Source organism: Hetaerina americana, unplaced genomic scaffold, assembly GCF_022747635.1.
Source record: "Hetaerina americana unplaced genomic scaffold, ioHetAmer1.1.p SCAF_8, whole genome shotgun sequence".
Taxonomy (NCBI): domain Eukaryota; kingdom Metazoa; phylum Arthropoda; class Insecta; order Odonata; family Calopterygidae; genus Hetaerina; species Hetaerina americana.
In genome coordinates, this window is record NW_027287427.1 from 23,575,365 (window position 1) to 23,599,079 (window position 23,715).

Here is a 23,715-nt window from a genome sequence, read left to right on the forward strand (position 1 = left end):
CGGATGCATTAACTTCATTCGAATTTCGAAAATTCGGCAATTCCCTCGATTCCATCATAAGTCGTTGGACTTTGAAAATTCTCGAATTTTTCATTAACATCGTTTGCATTTGCATTGTCGAGTGCAATCGGAATTTCCAATATGATTCTAGGATATTTGAAATTGTTTATTAAAATTATATCCTTCATTTTTTACGGAAAGTGTGTTTATTTCATTTTGGTTGTCGCATATTTGGTATTTGATCACCGCAGTATGTTTTTACCTCGTGGCGTTGTTAATTTATACCGAAGTTGCTCGAAACGAAAAAGGAGTCACTGTCTTGCCGGTAAGCTTGCGGAAAATTACGCGGTCTCGATTCAGCGTTTAGAACGCAGCTTTTAGTTGGTTAAAGGTAATGTTTACGTTGTTGGAATAGTTAGTTACTGTTTGATATCCGTTGTAAAAGATTTGGAATTATCCACTCCAAATGCAAAGGTTTGATGTAAAATGAATATTAAGTAAAATAATTCGTATCGAGTGAGGTGAAATGCCCTATATCCACGAGTAAACCTTGGTTAGTAATCGTAAATCTAATAGCTGTAAAATAGCATGAAAAATGTGTAGTATGTTTAGAATTTCAGGAAAAACTCAATCCGACAGGGAAAACGCTTTCCTTTAACTCATGTAAAGATGAGAGCCGGAGATGCGACGGAGACTTAAAATATCAAAATCATTGGTTTGTGTTAAATTTTATGTTTATAAATCAAGCGAACAAAATTATATCGTGAGTATGATGGCGTTTTTAAAACGATTTTTGCTTCGTCTACGTAATTCAGTGACATTTTTTTGGCTATGTTTCAATACTGATGCGAAATTCTTGGTTGAGTCTGTTCGATTCCTCTTCCTCCGTTACCTCGACTCTCCTCCCCGTTCCCCTCCTTATTTATCTCCCGTCCTCCCCCTTGACTTTGGTCAACTCTCCTATCCTCCCCATCGTCGAGGTCTTGTGCTTCGCTTGTTGGGAGAAAAACGTCATGATGGTTGTCGGTTTGATTTTTGATGAGACTAGAGACCTGAAAATGAACAGTATTGTTTATATCATATGCTAAAGTGCATTGCTCTATCAATATTAAATCCAAAGAATAGAGGGGTTTAATTTGTTGAACTTTCAGGAGTTGAAGCGCCTTTTTCATTCAAATATCAGTCTAATTCTCAGATTTGATTGCCTAGCGCAAGGCTCGTAGCGTTGGAACGATGCGTCGTTTTGTCGATGCAGGCGGTGCAGATAATATTATTATTATAATTAAAACTTACATGTGCACACAGAAAATGTCAGGTGGCACACAAGTTCCAAGTATTATGATCAAACTTACCTCGGAAAAAATAGCATGAAATCACCTAACATGAATCAATATCGCAAAATATATAAATAAAATCAGTCAGTAAAAAAATGCCCTTGAAGGAAATTTCCAAACACAAATCTCTTACTCAAAAAAGAAAAAGAAAATCCCCATCTTATTAACAGCCGTTTCCCAATCAACAAGAAAAAAAATCAAACCTAAGCTGCTACATACAATTGTACACAAGAAATCAACCAAATTATTACATAAATTCTTTACATTTCTTAAATGTATTTATCCTGTTAGGAAAGGGTTCGAATAGTTTTGCAGGTAAGGTGTTCCTATCAAAAATTGTTCTATTAAGAAAAGAAAATTTTTATTATTCGTCCTATGTGCCCGGCATTTTACCTTGAATTTGTGATCATTCCTCTCTATTAATTTGGATTTCCCGCCTCTATTCTTAGTTCTGCCCAAGCTTTCTCACCCTTCAAAATGCAGAACATCCCACAAAGTCTGCTTATTTTTCTTCTACTTTGTAAATATTCCCAGTCCAGCGTTTTAAACATTTCAATCACACTCTTCATCCTCCTATGCTTCCCCAGTACCTATCTGGCAGCCTTTCTTTGGACCTTCTCCAGTTTTGTAATATGCCCTTTTTCGTGCGTGCGGATCCCATACAAGAAATTAGTACTCCAAAGCTGGTCTTACCAGGGTCTTGGTAATATGGTGAGTTCAAGCAGTATCTGTTAACCCTAAGACCACGTGTTCGAATCTCATGTGGGCATGGTTTCGTGCAGTTAGTCTAGCTTTTTTCCGTGGGAATTTCGATTACAGTCCAAGAGTGGTGTGCCACCGCGTGGGCACTTCCGCTGGGCTCTTCTCCGGAAGTTTCCGCAGAACAGAAGAAAGATAAAATGCTTCATTAAAACTTTGTACATCTTTTCTACTCTCACTAAAATTATTTTCTGTAGATTATGACTTTGATTCGCCTCAACTCTTGCCAACAGTTTTGATGCACCTGCTTACAGGGAAAACACTAAATCGACTACGTATATACTACTCTTGAATTTGATAATATTTTGTAATCGTTTTGATTCGAATCGATACGAAAATGTAGTGAAATGGAAATCATCTCTAGATCAGTTGTGGACTACAGGGGTCTCGTCTGTAATATATAGTATGCATTTTTATAATATAACATCTCGAGATACTAAATCAATATGATTCAACAATTTTTCAGGGTGTAAAAATCGTTCACCTTGACCGTTATCAGCCGTCAATCAATATGCTTTAAACATTACACCCTTGCGATACGATTCCAGACCGCTACACTACGAGTGGGACACTGAAGAGGGCGTTTCTGCCGACTGAGCCTCGTCGGTCGGCACCCAAACGTTTTTAGTTCAGGAATGTGTTTAGTTGATGAGACTATATCACTAATATTTTTATTTTGAGGATGATTGAAGTATTACAGCACAATAAATAGGTATAGAATGCCTTTTCATCTCTGTTTTTTCCATACAATACAATAATATCGCACGAGTAATTACTGCCTTCCTTAAGAGTAGTTATTTGCATTATGATAATAAATAATGTGTGGTAGATAGAATTGTTTAAAAAGATATAATCTTGATGAGATCGGCGAGGTTGGAAGAATCCTAGTCCTCGTAGTAAACTCTCCGATGCTGTAAATTCTCTTGAATTCATCGTAGATAGACTGACTCTCTTCCTTTTTTCTTGTGTAATTTCTCAGAATATTTCATTAAAAACTATACCAGCAAATTATAAAACTTAGGTGTGATTGCGGAGTGCAAATACGTTGTGCGCATTTGTATACGAGACCTATCGGTCTGCAGTATTGGACGCTCTTTCCGATAGGTTAATATGGTTATTTGCGGAGATTGGAATTCCATATTGGTTTTAAGATACAAGGTAGGCTTAATGTCTTTGCTTGATGGATATTAACTCAATGGTTATATCCATGTATAATGGACATCAAATGTGCTGGATATCTATATCTTCAAGGTATAACCGACGTTTGTAAACGACAGGGATTTGTATTTTCTACTATGTGTCATAGAACCAATCACTGAACTAACTATCTGACATGCTGTGCGTGTATTTTTTTATATTTATATATTGCCCTGCAAGCCACCGTTAGGGTGTGTGGTAGGGGGTGATTCCACACAGGACTACTTTTAGCCCAGAATACTTTTACCTCCTATCGCGGTCGGACCTTATTCTGATCCCTTATCGTTCGTGGGAAATATGACATCTTCAACCTCGTATCTTTTCGACACACAAACGCTCTAATTTTACTGAAATGATCTCTCCTACCGTAGTATGGTGGGGCTAAGGATACATTTTCAGCATTATTGCCGAAGACAAATCTTTCCAATGTATGCAATAGATTTAATCTGTTATTTAACCTTCGCTCCGCGAGTGAATCTAAAACTAGTTTCTCTAATAATTTTGATGCAAAACCCAGGCTGTCATAACAACGATATCCAAATGTAGCTCATCTATGCTGCACGCTACCCAATTTGGCAATCAATCCAACTTCATGAGGATCCCAAATATTAGCCGCATATTCTAAATGAGACCTGACCACCGAAATATAATATTTTAAACTTTTCTTCACATTTCCTCAATACTCTTTGAAATAAAAATATTTCGTTAGCTTGTCCACGTACATGTATTCTCCGTATATATATCACCCAGGAGAGGTCGTGAGAGAGGGTAATGCCTAAGTGTGAGTATTAAATCGAGTCTACACCTTCTATTTCGGTTTTCTTGATGCAGTAGGCGTTCGGGAGGGTCCTACTTCTGTTCCAAAAATTCAACACTACGCAATTTTTAAAACTTAATTATAATCGCTAAGTGTCGCACCAACGTTGCGCAGCATTTAGATCGTTTGCTAAAGCTTCCTCATCCTCATGATTACTGACATATCTGTAAATCACTGCATCGTCGGCAAATAAACGTATCTTACCAGTGACCACGGGTTCAATGTCCTTAAGGCAAAAAAGAAATAAAATAGGCCCGATAACACTTCCCTGGGTGACTTGTACTGCATTAGAGCAAACATCATCTATGACATATCTTTGTACCCGACCATTCAGCAAGTCTTTCATCCAGTCCATGGCATTTTTGTCTACGTCATATGCTTTTAAGTTTTGTAGTAGTTTAGTAATAGGTGCTTCGTCGGAAGCTTTTTTAAGATCTAGAAAAACAGAGTCCACTGGAAGATGCAGTTCTCGTGCAAGTTTGGCATGGTTTCTTATTTAGTATTCCAGCGCTGAGTATGTTTTTTTCAAGCACGTACGTTGAATAGGAAGAGGGTAGATTTTGGGTAATTCAACTTGTTGGGCGACGTCTAGTTCGGGCGTCAGCCGCTCAAAGGGATCTGGGCCGCCTCTCCCCCGCGAGAGACCGCGAGACAAGTCTGTGGATAGGAACTCCCCACATTTCCCCCTCTCTCGGCCCCCCCCCTCCTCGAGCTCTTGAGGAATCTCCCCTTCGCCTCGGTGCGTAATCTGTGGCGACCGGAAGATGAAGCGGAGGGGGGTGGGGAGGAGGGGAGCGGGCTCTGTTGTCATGGGAGGGAGAGAGGGGAGGAGGTGCCGGTTGGAGGGAGCAAGTGGACTTTTACCCGCCGTAGATAAGGGCGATCCGCTGAAGCGATTACTGCGACTCATCACGGTGACAGCTCACTCACGAAGGCCGGCGACGGTTGCCGCGGCGAATGGGACTGCGGTCCTCTGCAGTTCGCTTCGGAAAGCGCATTCGCGGCCGCATCGGTTTGCCCATCTGCGAGCTTCCCGAGGTGACTCCGTCTCCTGTTGACTGACGCCTTCGCCGTCCCTCCCCTGGAGGTGGATATTTACGACTCTATCACCTTCAGTTGACCGCAACTTTTGTGCCTGTGGGTTGTCAGTGTGTTTGTGCGTGCGTGCCAGAAGAAAAACCTTGGGTTACCATCCTTTGGATTAGCTGACCTGAAACAAAATGCCCAGAGAGGGTAAGTGATCTCTGATCAGATGTTTTTGGCAATTATTTTCAAGGCTTATATATCCCTGATGTTCTTTGATGAGGGTCCGTTTAAACTTCTTAGTGTATGTGAAGGCTGTCCACTTAACGTAAGGTGGTCAGCGTGACTCATTCCCGACAAACTTGATAGTAACGGTTCCGAGAAGAAATCTGTTGTTTACATGTCTTCGTCAGCTCCGTGAAAACGCCGTTCTACCGATGAATGACTGGCTTTGCTGGAATCGCCGCAATGACGTTTTATGTATGGGAGGTGGTTTTAGGTATGAAAGCTGATAATGACGAGAGTATGTGGTATCATTCGAGCTATTTATCGCAGAAGACGACGTTGGTGTAGTTGTCATAATGCGCCTTTCCACTTTGAGGAATGGCAAAATCTTTTGGCATATTTTGATGATTGGCTTATTAAAAATTGGCCTCCATGACACCAAAAGACACTAGTCAAGTATTCTCAAATAATTTGTTCCGACCAAATGATGTCATTAATCCGATTTTTAAATTTTAATTTCTGCGTGTTTAATTCCTCGCGAAGGTAAATTACTTGCAGCCCATTTCAGTGATTCACAAAACAATCACACATGCCAATGCAGTGCAAGGTAAGGCTAATCTTAAACATTGCAAATTCATAAAAGTTCACTCATGATTTCATCCGGTAATGCGCATAATTTACGTTGTCGCCGCCTAAATTAACATGAATCAGTTATTTTGCCTTTTTTCTTTCATTGCTGTCTGCCTCAGTGTTCTCTTAAGGTTAATTGACGAATGCAATGTCTCATAATTCTTAAAATTCATTTGAACATGACATTTATGGTTTATGCTTCGTGGTTAACATTTTGCGTATTTTATCCATTTTTTTACCTCGTGACTCGTGATAGCAGCTTGAATCCTCTGTGACCGGAAACATGCGGTACAAAATTAGAATCCTGCAATTTGTCGTCAAAACTCAGCTATCGTACCTTAGTGCCTGTTTCCGTATTTTCAATATTTCAAGGCCGTAATAATATAATTTCTTGCGTTTTCTTTAGCGTTTTTGGCCAAAGATAAAAAATTCATCGGATAAGTTTTTCTTTTCCCTTCTAAGGAGTAGTTCGTCTGTGATATAGCTCAAGTTTAACCTTTTAATTCATAAGGATTCAAAAAGCTAATTATCATCCAAATATAAAACCATTACATTTGGGATTTAGACAGTCAACCTGGGTCAGTGGGACTTTCATTCTCTGAATTATTCAGATTGATTTTCAGTCCGCCGCAGTTTCGGTGGTTGATGGTTTGGTTTCGTAATTTCATGTGAAGAAATCGAGTTGATATTTCTTTTGCTCACCCAGCCCGAGTTTCAGTCAATTTTAACTTCTCAGGCGGGCGGAGCGGCAAATGTCGCGGCGGTTCGACGCCAAAAGACCTGATTTTGCATTCCGGCCCAACCCATACTTGGCTCACGTTTCATTCCCGATTAGTCACTGAACTCAATAGTGGGCGGAGTGAACGTTGTCATCGTCTTCGTATGCCCTCACCCACGCTAACGGTGCCATTTTTTCCGCCCTATCCTTTCGGGTGTTCATCTCCTCGGGAAATTCCCTCCCCCATGCCATTGGTGATCCCGACAAGAGTGGCCTTTTCTTCTTCTTCTTCTTCTTCCGAGAGACTTACTGTCTGCGTCACTTGGCTGCGTTAATGATTGTAATCATGCAAGAACCTTATCCTCCTTTTTGTGACCGGCAGTGTATCGCTTTTCCGGCGGCACTGGCATTTTATCTGCCCCAGTTATCGCTGCTGCTTAAGAACCCCGATGTCAATATTCAATTCTTCGTGCAATATTTAAGACTACATATTGATTAAATGAGATACGATTTGGATTCCATGGAGCTGAAAATATAGGTCACTGTTGAAATTATTGAAATGCTAACCAGATAAGACAGGAGAGAACGCGAAATAAGTGTCTAGATTTTCAAACGAATAGGTGTACTTACCAAGCTTTAGTTTGTCAGTCAGCCCAAGGGTTGCAAGCATTCCTGAGTGAATTGGAAATTCAGTGCGACAGGAATGGGATGAAAATAAATATTAATAAAACAAAGGTTATGCGATTTTCTAGAAAGAAAAAGGCCAAGCTTAACATTAAAATAGGAGGGCAAAAACTAGAGCAGGTAGAACAGTTTACGTATCTCGGTAGTGTTTTGGACCAACATGGTCAAAGTAGTAGGGAAGTAAGGAGAAGAATTGCGCTGGGCAAAGAGGCTTTCACAAGGAGGAGGGAGTTGATGACGGGGACTTTGAGTAAGGATGTTAAGAAAAGACCCGTAAAAACTTTGATATGGAGCGTAGCTATGTACGGCGCGGAAACGTGGTCATTGAAGCAGGAGGATAGACGTAGATTGGAGGCTTTTGAAATGTTTGTGTGGAGAAGAATGGAGAAGGTGAAATGGACAGAGAAGAAAACAAATAAGGAAGTACTTGGTATGGTGGGCGAAGAGAGGGGTTTGTTGGGAGAAATCCTATGGAGGCAGGAAAAGTGGCTGAAGGGGGTGTTGACCGGCAGTGGGATGTTGAAGACTGTGATGGAGGGGAGAATGTTGGGCAAAAGAGGAAAGGAAAGGAACAGGATAAGGATGTTGGACGGGATGAAGGGAGGAAGAAAGTACTCAGAGATGAAGAGGGACCTGATGTAGAGTAGGACGTTGTGTTTTGCTGGGGGTCACAAATTGTTGAATTAGTAATTTTGTCCATCCAAAAACCTACCTTAACCGGTAGATTACCTAGTAATAATAGGTGTACTTAATTATGTAATACTGTGGGCTTCTTTCCCCTCGACATCGGGGGGGATCTATCTCTATCTCTCCGATCTATCGATGTACTGTGGAGTTCAGTGAAGTCTTTTTTAAATAAATGATGTGTCTTTTCAAGAAAATTGAGGCACAATAGAATCTATTTCCCCTCTATGGCATATATCCTCAAAGTGCACGCTCTTCCCTTTGCAAACAGATTATTATTAATAATTACTTTTTGTGTATGAATTATGTGAATGTGTTGCAATTTTCATGCCTTCCACTGTTGCGTGATGATCACAACGGACATTAGAAACGAAATATGCAAGCACTGGCATAAATTCTTTACCAGTCGCAGAGGCTGCGTTATTGAAAAGTATCTCAGTCCGCAAGACCAAGGTATTTCTTAATTAACAGAATTAAAAATTAGAGGGGAAACTTAATTAAATTTAATGAGGCCCCAAATAAATTCAAATTAAACTTAAGGTTCCCATAATGACGCGATGACACGATTACAGGAGATAATTGGAGTTAAAGAGACAACCAGTGGGCCGCGAGATGAAGCAGTGAGTTTGCCCGCGAACTGCGTCCACCTCACAACCTCGTGACGAAATCATCTGCCGTCAACATGTAGCTCATATGCCCAGGATCGTAGTTGTGGAACCAACGATCATTTAGGGATTATTGTACGGAAATAATTATGCTTAAAGAGAATGTTGATAATCCGAACTTTTCAGTTGATCCCAAGGTCATCAGCGTATAGATATATGCCCACGTCCTCGCAGTTTCAGTATCGCCAATGTCAATCTTTGCGCTCCGCAATCGGCAGTAAATATGTTTGATGTCTTGGCTACCCTACGCTTTATCTCTAAGAGGGCATGCCCCATAGCAAATAATAAGTGCTCGTGAGAGAGTGCAGAAGTCCTATTTCGTTTCAAATAATAGAGCTCCTTTTATGCCCACTTTTCAAGGAAGCATTGTAACTGAGACACTTTCCACGTCTTCGATTTACTCGAATTGCGTCGTTATTCCCTGAACATTTCCATATATTTCTGGAACGTGGAGTTATTTTATGTCCGGTTATTTGTCGTATTCGTCCAAGACATGCTTGTTTTTACTTTGTCTTATATATATATATTTGAACAAACTCTTTTAATATACATCAAATGGTCAAAAAATTATAATTTATTTCCTATACAGCTATGGCTACGTATTAATATCAAATAGTATAACTTTTGAAATGTTGAAAAAGTATTCGGTTTTGTGAAGAGTACAGTTTAAATTATTAAACATGATGACCTTAGATAGGTATAGTACAAGATCTGTTCCAAATTTTCTAGGACTGAGCCGATTAAAGAAAATGTTTATGCCAGAATTGATACATTCACTCAAAAGTCTTCGACGTAGCACCATTGTGCGTCCGTCAGCTTTTCTGCGCCTCGTACGCCTTCTGGAAGACGGCATCCGGAAAGTTCCCTCATCACGTCCTGTTGTAAAATTTCCATCAAGCCTTGGTGACGTCCATTCAGCACGGATTTGAGGTGGGAAAAGAGGAAGAAGTCTGGTGGAAAATCGGCGAAAAAATGTGGATCCTCACTCACATGGTCGAGAAGTTGTTGGCAGATTCACGTGCAGAGTTCCCTTTTTTTAGTCCGAGAGCACTCGCGGCACCAACTCTTCACACACCTTTCTCATACCCATTTTTTCGGTCTCAAGTCAATGCACATCACTTTCAGGGATGCCAAGTTCATCAAAAACCATGCAAACACTTAATCTGCGATCTCTGTCCAACAAAGCCATCTTTCTTGCAAGATTTTTGTCAGTTTTTAAGATCGAAGGGCGTCCTAAACGTTCGGCGTCTTCAACATCTTCCCTACCCTCCCGAAACACCTTGTACCACTCAGAAACACCCGATCTGCCCATGGTGCTATCACCATAAGTTTCCTTGAGCATGTCATAAGTCTCTTTCCCGGTTTTCCCTAGTTTCACGCGAAATTTGATGGCGTAGCGGTGTTCAAATAATCTGTTCATGACGGAGCGTAACGAGATCACGTTATAGAGGTTTCGCGAACGAACGATTTGAACTCTGCAAAGGCTGGGGTCTGATTGCCACCGGCCACCAGCCTCTCCTGAGACTCCCCTCCCTCAAACTCAGCGAGAGAAATCGCCGCCCGTCCGTCCATCCGGAAAAAATAAGTCCTACTACCTTTGGGACAGACCTTGTGTATACGAGATCGTAGATATGAATGTGCTTTCCCGTGTGGATGCAAAATATCTTAATCGTGCAATTATTCATGATCTGCATACTTAATTTTTACTAGAGGGTTTAAGATTCATTGTACTCCTTAATGTTTTATAACTGTTAACTACTGCTCTGAAATGTAAACATCCTTCCTTCGAATTTTCTAGAAATAGCTTTCGAGGTCATTTTTCCTTTCTATTTTTGCAAAGTTATCGTTCTTAGAATTGAAATTTGGGAATTGTTAAGTCAGTCATCCAAAACTTCCCTATTTTTGAAGAAATCTTATATGTCGCATATTACCCAGAGATATCCGTGGTATTCAATTGACTGTGTGTATATTTGTTCGCCTTAAATGAAAAACTTTAGCTTGGGTGGATAACCGAGGGCTGTTCCATGAGAAGGGCATATGATGACGAGGTCTTCCTTTCGCAGGGAAAGTGCTATAAATCTCTTGAAATGGCCATTTATATATTAATTTTTTTAATGCGTAATTTATCTTTTAATGTGCTATATCCTTATCTAGAATTCCTCGATGTTTCGAGTTCGATATCCTCCTCTGAGCAACATCCTTCCTGATTATTTCGCGACACATTTTCTTATCGCTACGGTTTACTTCGTTTTCAGAAAGTCACGTTACATTTATATGATGACGATTCCATGAGCTCATATGCTGCGCATTGTCTCTCCCTACACTTGCGATAAGGCCACCAGTGTGAAATACCTAAATAGAATTCATTTTTGGACCAATAGCGATTCCCTTTCAAACGCCTATTGCATCGGGAACACCGAAATGGAATGTGTAGGCTGAATTAAATACCTAGGCGTTACCCTTACTCACATCTCTCCTGGGGGAAACACATGCGGGGAATACGTGTATGTGGACAAGCTAGCAAAAAATTTGAATGTATTAGAAGATTACCATCGTAAATGTGATGAAATTATCAAAGACAAATGTAATATGTCGTTGGTTAGGCATAATTTGGAATATGCTTCAAGTGTATGGGATCCTCGCGAAGTTGGATTAATTGCCGAATTGGAACGCGTACAGCGTAGAGGAGCTAGATTTTAAAACGTTGCTATGATAAACTTAGAGGAGTATCCAAAATATTGGAGGAGTTAGGCTGGGAATCACTCACGGAGCGAAGGTTAAAATACAGATTGAAGCTCTTGCTTAAATTGGATGGAGGTCTCTTTAGCAGTAATTTAGGAAATGTATTATTACCCCCATCGTAGGAGAGATCATGTTAATAAAATTAAAGATATTAAGTGTAGAACAGGTAGATTTAAAATGTCGTTTTTTCCACGTACGATAGGGGATCACAATAACATTGTCCGACTGCGGCAGGGTTATGTTCGGATAAAATTAGTCCGATGTGAATTCATCCCCTGCCTTACACAACCTAGCGGTGGCTTGCAGGGTATATAAATAAAGTAATAAATAAAACTTCTCAGCTGCCAGATAGCCATCCATGTTTTGAACCGGATTCGTTCCTTTAAAACGCCTCTTCCGTCTTCGTTGGCTCTGTGCCGCCTACCTAAACTTTTCCCACTCTCCACTCCAATTTAATCACTTGACCTGACCACTCCTTTAACCTCTCATTCCTCCAGCAAGATCCTTCCCTTTTACTTTCTTCATCTTAACAAAATCTGAATTTTCAAAACCTCTCCTATGGTTATGGCATGCTCACATATAATCAGAGTATGTTGAAATTGTTGGAACCGGTATAAAAAAAACCATTTGGTGGTGTATATGAAGATATTCCCTCTGTTTTTATAAGTCCAGGTAGTTAAAACCGTAGTTTAAATGCAATCAGTGACGCTTCTTAGTGGAGTGAGACAACCATGAGTGGTACATAAATGAATAAACTAGGTCTTAGAGTGAATATTACCGATGTGGTTGGGAGGATTTGGACGTTTTGGGCGTTTGAAGGGATGGGTACAATAATTAATAGGGGAAGAATACGACCGAAGATGTGAAAGATTAGGTTTTAATTAGAGGCACATTGATAAGGGAAATTAAAAGAAGTTGGGGAGATAATTAGTTATTCAAGCCTGTGGTAAAGGATAGAATGTATTTACATTATCTTTCTTTAAAGTCTACCCTACAATATTATGGATATTTAGGAAGGTATACATTTTAAGCGACCTGAAGCCGTCATGTTTAGATGGATATTATACCTACGCTTACTTTCAGATTGGGATCATTTCAGGAATAAAAGGCATTATTCTATTCGGGCATATCTCTGAAATACTCTAAACGTTAACAGTTTTCTGGGATTCCTCAAATATTAACTCTACTTTGTGATATCCTCTTGGCCGTAATAATTGCCGTATCTGTCTCTGTTCACTATCTAAAACGAATTCCAACTGTTCCCTCTGTGCTTGTGCCTCATAGCTTGAATATTTTTCCCGAGTGGATTCCGTTTCCAACAGCCCTCCTATGGGCACGTCCCACGGCGCGCGTGACAATACGCGAATGCCGCGTCGCTCTCCCTTATCAGGCGACTTATCCCTCCTCCCATCGGCTCGCTAGGCGTCTGGCGACGTGGTCACGAGTCGGCATGCGTTCGCGGTGGGCCAAGGGTGATCTCCCGTCGCGTGCAGCCGCTTGCGCATGCGCATCCCCTCCGTCGCAACACTGGCGCGTCCGAGCAAAGTGACGCGTTTAATAGCGCCCGTCGGCCAGGATGCGGCGAATTAAGGCCCGCGAGGGCACCGAGGGAACGTCCTTGGGGGAAATAAATGTGTTGCCAGGCCTTTAATTTTTACCCACGGTTTCCAAAGTGGTATGGGGGTCGTCCTTCTCTCGAAGTCGTGGGCGCGTGGGAAAGTCGCCACAGATTTGATTGGCTGGATGACGCTGGTGCTTTTTTCCCTGGATAGAGAAAGCACCCTTCTTGAATGAAACTGTGCTCGATTCCTTTGGAAAATGAATAACTCTCTTTTATTTTAGTACCCTGCAAGCCACCGCTAGGGTGTGTGGCAGGGGGTGAATACACACCAGACTAATTTTACCCGAAAATGAACCTATCGCAGTCGGACAATATTATTATGATTCTCTACCGTGCTGGGAAATATTACATCTTTAATCTATCTCTTCTACACTAAATCCCTCTAGTTTTACGAACATGATTCCCCCTACCGTAGTATGATGGGGATAATAATGCATTTTCAACATCACTGCTAAAGAGACCTCCTTCCAATTCATGCAAGAGCTTCAATCTGTAGTTTAACCTTCGCTCCGTGAGTGGTTCCCAGCCTAGCTCCTCTTAATATTTTGGATTCGCTGCTAAGTTTATCATAGCAACGTTTTACAAATCTAGATACTCTACGCTGCACGTGATCAAATTCGACAGATTAATCTAGCTTCGCGAGGATCCCGTATACTTTAAGCATATTCCAAATTATGCCTAACCGACGACAGATAACATTTGTTTTTGACCTTTTCATCACATTTACCCAGTAATCTTGTGATAAATCCTAATTTTTTGTTAGCTTGTCCACGTATTCCCCGCATTTATTTCACCCAGGAGAGATATTGAGTGAGGGTAACACCTAGGTATTTAATTAAGTCATCATTTCGGTGTCCCGATGAAATAGGCGTTCGGGAGGGAATTTTTCTTTTTCCATAAACATATCACTACGCACTTTTGCAATTACCAATTGTCGCATCAGCGTTGTATAACATTAAGGTCATCTGATAAAGCTGTTGCGTTCTCAGGATCTCGGTAGAACTATCTTCGAAGTTTCCATTCATTTATAGTTTCGCCTGTCTCACCAAACGGTTCTCTCTGAAATGGGGAACTTTAATGACCGCTACTAGGTGATAAGTAGTAGGTCACAAATAGGGACACAGCGGAGACTTCATTTATTTAAGAGATAATGAAAGAATCATCCAGTTGGTATGTTGCCGTAAAGATTGACTACTTCTTGAATTGGGTCACAGGCGGATCCGGATTGAATAGGGGAAACGATGATCTTCATAAACTTTCAAAATTATTGTTTCCCAAATAAAATGAATTCCTAGAGAGTAAATAAATTTTATGATCACTAAGTAATAAGCAAACGAACTGTCTTTAGTTAAGATATCAAATATGAAGATAAACAGACGCAATGGAAAACAACTTGGAGATGTGTTGCAAAACCTTGGTCTTGCACAATTTTATTGCGGAAATGTTGGCTATGCGTATAAACAGTGGTGATTCATACACTAAACATGCATTTTCCTTGAATGAAATTTTCAAAGTTGTGATTTATTGGTTATCTTATTTCATTGGAAGGAGGCAATAAAAAAAACAGGTCGGGATGATCAATCACTCTCCGAGTTTTTCCGTTTCTTTCCGAATAGTTCTGGTGCGCGACCTGCTTTGGCTTAAGTTCCGCCGTCTTTGCATTATCGATCGGCGTATTGGGGGAAACTTTGGCAAAGAATCATGCACATATATTTATTTCCCCGAAGACACGGATCGTCGCCTGGAATATCTTATGTTCTGTCACGCTAATGGTATATAGAGTGCTCTTACAAATACCTATTGCACTCATTTGAGCTTTTATTTAGAAATAACGCCACCTCTTTGGTTCTCACTGATAAAAATGTCCAATTATCGGGGTGCAGAATCTAATATCCAAAGTCAGGAATAATAAACGGCGGCATGGAAAACTGAAGTTCTGGACTTAATAAACCGTGGATTTGAAATCTCTGATCAACTATTCAAATGTAATTACTTTTTTTTAGTTATATTAGTACCCTGCAATCCACCGTTAGGATGTGTGGCAGGGAAGGATTAGACATAAGAATAATTTTACCCGAATATGACCCTACCGCGGTCGTACAATGTTATTCAGATTCGTTATCTTTCGTGGAAAAAATAACATCTTAAATCTATTTGTTCTACACTTACTCTCTTTTAATTTTATTAACATGATCTCTCCTACCGTGGTACGATGGAGGTAATAATACATTTTCAACATCACTGCTAAGGAGACCTCCTTCCAATTTATGCTAGAGCTTCAATCTATAATTTAATCTTCGCTCCGCGAGTGATTCCCGGACTAGCAGCTCTAATATTTTGGATACGCTACTAAGTTTATCGTAACAACAATATACCATTGTAACGACTGTTATAATATGGTAACGACAAAATTGCCGTTCTCTTCAATTGGCGATATGTGAAATGTTTCATGTTTTTGGAATTCATTGGGCTTAGGAAACCTGGGAAAAGGAATGTCAATATCGCTTTAGCTCGTAAATGGACTTAAAAAGTCGAATCAGCGGGTCGCGATTTACCACGCCTTCGTTAACATGTTGGAATGTTGTATTCTCTGAAGATTGTGAATGATATCGCCATGGGTGGAAGTTTACTTTCCCTTATTCCACTTCATACTGTAAAATATCACTGTAAGGGTGGAAATGCATAGATCCAAGCAATTACTATTTCAAGTAAGTGAAATAATTGTTTCGTGATATGGCTTTAGTTTTTCTAGGTTACCAACTCTGGGCTTGAGTTTAATATTCATCCTTTGTGATGGAAACTTGCGATTATTCCTGATTGAGAGTTTTCTTTTTATGAGATATAGTACTTTTTAGTGTTTAGAATTTATTCCTATTGAAGGATAATGCTAGCAATATTTTCTCAGCCATTTTTTCTTTCTTCAATTTCCTTACACGTCCTAAATATCCTGTTCCAAGGTAATGATATTTTTTTTCTCCGCTTGTTATTTTTATTGCCCCCTGTTCCGCATTTGCCTGGGTGTACTGCAAGAATCGCCTTGAAGATCAATTATTAGAACGAGAGTAGGCAGTACGCAGTACGAAATTAACTTCATCATTTGATTTCGATTTGATTTTTGCCTTAATTCCTGGTATATAGCTTAAGATTCAGTTAATTTTCTTGGTGTTATACTAATAGTATTTCTTGTCCCCATTATATTCGTTGTCCTCGAAAATCTTACGGCCAACGCCTTAAAGTAACTTAATTGAGTAAGGATCTGTACTGTTAAGTTATGAAATCGGACCATGTGAAATAAGAAATGGGATAAAATGCGTGCGTAGGAATTTCCCCAAGCCAGAGGAAATATTGGCATCATCGAACGAATTTTACGTTTACGTCATCTGTTGTCCTCGTTGGAAAAACCTCTAGTTGGAATCAAATTTATTAGCACGAATTAATTGTGTCGCTGCAAGTGTTCTTCTCATTCTTTCGTTCATGCCTGTAAGTAAGCGAACGTTTTCCTGACAGGTTCCGGATTACTAGATAAAATTACTTCATATACCTCTTTATTCGTTTAAATGTCCTGACATGCAATCGCACATTTGACTCAGCCATTACATATATTTTTGGCATATTTGACACAGCCATTACGAGTATCAAGTGATTTACAGCGGCAGACTATAATTTCAGTGAATACATTTTCTGAAGAAAATAGTTTAGACGTTTCAAATACTGCATTGACTTACACAGCCAATTTCGTCGTTTGTCTATTTTTTTCAGGTACCCCGTGTACTTTCATGAGCGCAATATACATCGCATAATTCATTTGTCGTACACCAAGTACGCGTCAATAGTGTTGCAGTTATGAAGCAACTTTTGATAAAATATTCCAATGCAGTTTTAAGTAACGGGAAGATGGAGAGGGATGCAACCGTCTAAGGATATATATATATATATATATATATATATATATATGTATGTATATCCTTTGACGGTTATATCCTTATATATACATACATAAACAATATTGATTTCTGTATTTTGTGTATATATATATATATATATATATATATATATATATATATATATATATATATATTTACTCTTGTGATCCGTTCGATTCCGCCTTCCCCACCTCTATTGTGTTCGTCCTTTATATGTGTTCCTATCCCTTTTCCTTATATCTGTTTCTGTATATATGAGTATATATATATATATATATGTGTGTGTGTGTGTGTATATACATATATATTTTATAGATACATACATGCGGGGGGTTTATTCAACCAAGTGTCCAGATTCTTTGGCCAGGAGATGGCGTTAGGGAGCTGTTTTTCCCACCAAAAGGGAAATACACGACACGCAAGAGGAAAGGACAGTAAGAAAGCAATCATGCAATGGAATAAAGGATAGGAACAGTGCGTTTCGAGGTACGCATAGCCAGAAGAAGGGAGACGAGCCACATTGGCAAACTGCATATATTTAAGTGTAAATTACGTTTCCTCGATAGCTCAAGAGCATCGGCCTGGCAAGTCGAAAGAACCGATGTTCAAGTTCCGGTCAAGGAAATATTTTTTCTCTCGTGATCTGTTAGATTCCGCCTTCCCCACCTCTCCTGTGTTCGTCCTTTATATGTGTTTCTATCCCTTTTCCTTATATCTACTTCCATGTGAATGAATATTTATACGCCATGTGGCGGGTTTTCGTGTTTGAATGTGTTCATATAGAAGGGAAACGTCTTGGGGATAAAGGCGCGAGTAGTGGTCCTTTGTTTCATTAGTCACCGCAGTCAATCGTCATTGTTAGTATAGGTAATACGATTACTGGGCCTTGTCCCCCTCTGCATTCATTCTCACCCGGCTTTCTTCTTCAATTTATGGCCCTCCTCACAATATTCGGTCATTCTCCGACTCCCGCGCCCCTTCGCTCTGCCGTCATCCCTATGCGCTCATTTCATTCGATCACAATGCTCGAGGGTTGTGTCACCCCGAGGCCTTCGCCTCCCGAGCGTCCGCTGCACCGAGCTGTGCCCATGGGAATGTCCCCTCCGGGCGGAAGCGTCGTCTTCATCCTCTCGGTCAGTTTCGGAGGTCCTTGAGCTCGGCGAGCGACCGCCCTGCTCTGGTTTGGAGGCGCTCGTCCGCCTCTTGATAAGCCTTCCGATCAGATTCCGTGACGCGCGTGGTGATGGATTGGGTAGTCCGCAAGACGCGGCTTCGAAAGAGGCCGATGACTTTTGTTTGAAAAACCCTTATATTTTTCGAATTTAAATCCTTCCTTCATCCCATTAAATACTTGTTCTAGATCCATTAGTAAATTTCTGAATTACGTAAAAGTTCAGCGAGTCGAAGTCGCCTTCGGTCTAAAGACTTCATCACCTGTTATTTTTTGCTGTTTGTGTGTATCCTAGTGCTATGAACGGTGAAAGTGGGAGTCTTTACAGAATATTCCACCAGAGGAGAAAGCAAGGAGAAAGGACACAAAATGGGAGGTTTGGCTCGCTCGTAAATAGGAACACATTCTATATTCCGAATACAAGAATTTAGAGGATAAATGGTATCTATGTATCCCACAAACTAATCTCTATTTGCTGTATACCTCACAGGATGGAATTTTTTTAGAAAATATTAGAATGTCCGCTATCTACACAGTTGGGTTTTTTTTCTGCGGAAGGGGAGTACAAAATTTAGCAGGTATTACGTAAATCCTCGTCCTTTATCAAATCCTTGTTTATTTATCTGACAACCGTATGCTTTACATGATCATTGGATGATCATGATTTAAGCTGGTCTCACGACTTAGCATGAGCAAGGGAATACGCCGCGTGACAACATACGCTATTTTAGAAGTGGTTGAGGCAAATAATTCATAATCACCCGAGACGAGAGTAATATTGCGTTTGAAGTCGTAATTGCAGACCAAAGTTTGAGGTGCTTAAAATGTTCTTCCGAAGAAGCACAGAAGAGATTAATTCCTAAATTATTCATTAAACTATCGAACTTAGGACCTTAAGTTGAAAGTATAATGTGATACTGAGGAGAGTTAATTGAAAGAACGTCTACAGTTCGATTCTGAATGCATACTGATCTGAATATATTTGACTTTTGGACCTCTCCAATAAGTAAGCCAGGAGTCGATATCTAAACCCACGCACTCATAAACACTCATCACTAAAATCTCAAGTTTCAAGTTATATTACGTGTCCGTCAAGACATGGGGAAACCGCCTGGTGCCGTAAACAAATTAGACGTACTCTCTTCGATTGGTGGGGTGTTTTCTCATATTCACCCTCGGACTCAGTTCACTTACTCTCCAAAGGCTTTCACTCCACTCATTGTCCAAATTCGGCAAGCGCGAAAAGTATCCAACCCCTTCAAGGAAAGGAAAAGCAAGGCGCGAATAAGGGACAAGTGACTTAGATTCGGAAAGATGGAACGCAGTTTCCGATTTTCGGTTCGATATATTGTGCATTTAAAAGAAGCGGTTGCCTAATGAAAAGCTTCAAAACAAATGTTTTAACCAGTTTTAGCTCTTGCCTGTATATTATTTTTTGCGTTAAAATGCATTTGAGCTCATTGTATGATAGAATAGCCACTATAGGGCATTTTCCAAAGTTAGAATGAAAGTTCATACGAATGGTGAATTACTTTTCAATTTTGATTTTGAAAATTTAAGGCAAATTGTAATATTTTTTCGTAATTTTTCTTTTCATTTGTTTATTGCCATAATTATGTATCTTTTTGTACCATTAAGTGATATGGTCCAAGTACAAAACTCGAGTTTTTATTTTATTGGTTGAATAGTAGAAAATACCTTTCTTTGCGCATTTGTGCAGCAGCTGGAACCCATTAATTTCTCTGTCATTAATTATATGGTATAGCTGATTTTAAGAGAAATTACTTTGATGAATTTATTGATGAATTTACAACGTGCCTTATATTAAAATATATCCCTTGAAAGCTTTCTTACCCTTTGGTAGTTAATTTTCTACTGTTAATTTGCAGTCTTTGATATGTACTCGTATACTGTCGAAGTTTATTTTAGATTTCCTGTGACGACGGAAAATATTTTAATTGTCATTCAACTAAGTTATATATATATATATATATATATATATATATATATATATGTAAATATATATGTAAATATATATATATATATATATATATATATATATATATATATATATATATATATATATATATATATATATATGTATTTGCTGATATGCACCAAGCCTCAAAACAAATGTCCAATCCACTCATCCTGAATTCGTGAAATCCACGAGCTTAATGCCAGGATTCAAATGAGCTGAATCCTCACCCATCAGACCAATTTCCTGGCTGATTACCTAGGGGTGATGAGTAAGAACTGTAGGCAACGTTCACTGCTTTCGTTGAGTAAATGCCTTTGCTGGTGGCGGTGGTGTTTGGCATGATAACCGGGTTTTGGCGTAATATCCAGCCCCCCCTCCCCGAAACCCTCACGTCCATCATCCCGTCCCCCGTAGGCCTCTTCAAGGGGAGCACCGTCGGTGATGCGGCCCCGCCGGGTGGCCCCTCACACCGCTCCCTCGAGCGGCCCAAGACCCTGCGGAAGCTGAAGAACGTGTACGACGGCGGGGGCGTGGGGGCCTACGTGGGTGGTGCGGAGGGCGGGGAGGTAGCAGCGGCGGGAGACGGCGAGGACGAGGAAGGGGCCGCCAAGGCTTCCCTCTCCATCCTGAGCCCGTTCGATGAGCAGGAGGAGTGGAACAAGATATCGGAGATAATGGCTTCCTTCGGCACGGGCCTCGTCAGGGAGTCCGTGTTCGTGGACGAGCTGGAGAAGGAGTTCCAGTCCCTTTTGGGTGAGTGTCCCAACTCCTCACCCCCAAAGTAACCCCCCCTTCCCCTGCGAAGCGACTTCTTGGTGCCTTGCTCTCCGCAAAACAACAGGAAGGTGTTATATCGGGCGGGAGAGTGGGTAAGTTCTCTCATTGTCCGGTTTAAAGACAAGGACACACTGGCGCAATGGGAAAGCCTTCCATTTCTGATCAAGGCTTTCTGCGCAGCGATTGCCCTCGTTGCGAAAAGCGAGTTTAGTCATCAGCAGGGGTTTTTTAAGTACTGAGATAGCATTAACCTACTATTTCGAGTGAACATCTTCTATATTGAATCTTACTGAAGTGCGAATTTTTTACCGACTGTTTTCCACGCCATTTCCTCCTCTTAAGCTTATCTTAAGAAATTTGGAATCCTCTTCGAAATCGGAAACTGATTTGAATTTGTTGGATGAAAAGATTTTTAAAAGATGTTCGGGGATAATAGTGCTAACGTTTGGTCTCGTTCGACGAGAAATTCGAATGACGGGTGAGTGAACACGCACAGGATGTGGTACGCGAGACTACTATGTGCAATTCCTAAACTTGACTCTTTTTACTTCTCAAACGGGATAAATTTGCTAGCTTTTTGGCATAGATTATCCTTCTTTCCTTCCTATTATTCTTTCCAGCGTACTTCGGGTGACAATATGTTCCAGTAAACATTATGCTGTACCAATAGCAAAACAATGTTTGGCCTTCGGGTAAATTCCTTACCAGTCCGGTACCACTGCAAGCTCTGGACATCCCATGGTAATGGTAATGCTGGCCTAATATGCCAGTCTGATTTTAACCGGTGCCTGAAATTTCATATTATAGTGTCTAACAGTTTTTCACCTCTTAACATCCAAAAACCATTTTCAATAGGTACTAATTAATTTAATTTCGATGCAAAATTGCATGTGTTTTTTAATATGACACACTAAGTAACGTTCATTTTAACGTCAGTCGCTAAGCAGTAAACAATTTCTGTATTAAAAGGCAAATACTTGCCATTACCAACGCCTTAACGCATTTCAAAACGATGCCGTTTTAAGCTTTTCAAACTTTGTTCAACTCTTTTTTTTAGTTGGGGTTGAGTGATAAATTTAACGGTGAGTATCGTGAAGTTACAATCCTGTGTATTGGAATCATATAAGGGAAAGAGCATATTAATTATTGGATATTCATTGTCAGCGCCCAGTGCACTTATTAATGTAATTTATTCTAAATTGCCTTTAGCAATTTTATTGCGAACTATTAATGGATCTCTCTTCTCACGTGATTCAAATTTGTAGGCCTAATTCTAAATAAGTAGTTTATTATAATTGAATTCATTAGTGTTCACTATTAGTTTCGTAAAGAGTGTAAAAAAATTTGAAAAACTGAATGGTTACTCGTTCAGGTCAAGTTTAAAACATGCACTAACAGGGAAACTACAGTCAAGTGATAATTTCTTTGCCTAAATAATAGCTTGCTGTATAAGAAGATTAGAAGCTGAGTTTTCTGCAGCGCGTTTGAATTTGTATTTCTTTAATTTTCTGCTATTCACTACGTGTTGTGATTTGCCGAGTGCAACTGTTAAGAAGTTGCCTCAAAGTTTACGATTCATTCAAAATGATTAAGTCATAAACAAATTAACCGTTAAAATGGCTGGAATTTTCACAATTAAACTTGATGAAATGCATGCATTTAATTTTTATTTAACTGGACTAACGGCTTCTGTCTTGTTTTAAGGATGAAATTCACACAAATAACGATTAAAATAACTGAAATTAACGTGAAGATGCATGACGGCCGTTGTACCTAACTCTTTTCGGATATACGGCAATGCCGAGCGTCGCTCGAGTACCCGCATTCTGGAGTATTTCCTCAAGGGTCCAGGCGGACGCGTGGTGGTTCCGCGAGATCTCACCAGACTCTCCCGCTTGGGCATGCACGGCACGTGAATTTTAATTCGCCTCTCCCCTGCAGGTCTGAGTCGCTCGGAGAGCCGCGCCTCCACTGCCGCGCCACCCCCCATCGCGCCCCTGTCGCCCACGGCGCCCGTCCCGACCTCCATCTGCCAGTGGTTGGAGTCCATCGGCCTGCCCGAGTACGAGAAAATGTTCGTCTTCCACGGTTACGACGACGTGGATTTCATCGTAAGGACCCTTCTCCACTGATGTGCTTCATCTCCTTCGCGTGGACCAGTGGCTTGCAATCTTGTGTATACCGTCCCTGTCACTCTGCGGAAGGTCCCGATTGATTTGGTTTCTAGCGAAAGCTATTAAATTTACGAATTTTTTGCATGATTTATACCCATTCTCTCACCTAAAGTCTGAATCACATTTTCTGAAAATGTAAATTTGCCGGTGATGGTAAATGGGTTCGGTGTGGTTCTCCACAGTTATCAAGAATGGCTTCTAATTTCAGTGATACTTGAGAAATTAAGATATTGGACATGAAAGTAAAAGTGTGGGCCAACGTATAAATATGTAGTTTGTCATGGAAAATAAATGGCGTGTTGTATGTACGGAATATTTGTGCTATAGGCCGAATTCGATAATGCTAGCATGTATGAATGACTTTTAAAAGAATAATAGAAAATATTTTGGGCCTATTAAAAAAAAATTCTTTTCCATTTTGATAATTAGTCGATTTTACTCCCGTGTTATGTTTTTAAATTCATCCACCGCCTAAGTTATTTTTAAATTCAGAGATTAGCTTAATAATGGGAATCGTCATCCTAATTATGCCCGAAAAAAATATTTCCTGGACGAATTTTCTCTCGACGCGCGAGTGATTTAATCCTCTT

General features: G+C 40.2%; 1 protein-coding gene across 1 annotated transcript in view; it reads left to right on the top strand.

Annotated features, from left to right (window-relative positions):
* LOC139697963 (ankyrin repeat and SAM domain-containing protein 1A-like) overlaps positions 1 to 23,715 on the top strand; it is a 249,524-nt gene that overhangs the window by 199,394 nt on the left and 26,415 nt on the right. Inside the window, exons 12-13 of the mRNA XM_071596819.1 lie at positions 20,589 to 20,927; positions 22,893 to 23,062. Coding sequence (XP_071452920.1) covers positions 20,589 to 20,927; positions 22,893 to 23,062 — 509 coding nt within the window. The remainder of the gene's footprint in view (positions 1 to 20,588; positions 20,928 to 22,892; positions 23,063 to 23,715) is intronic.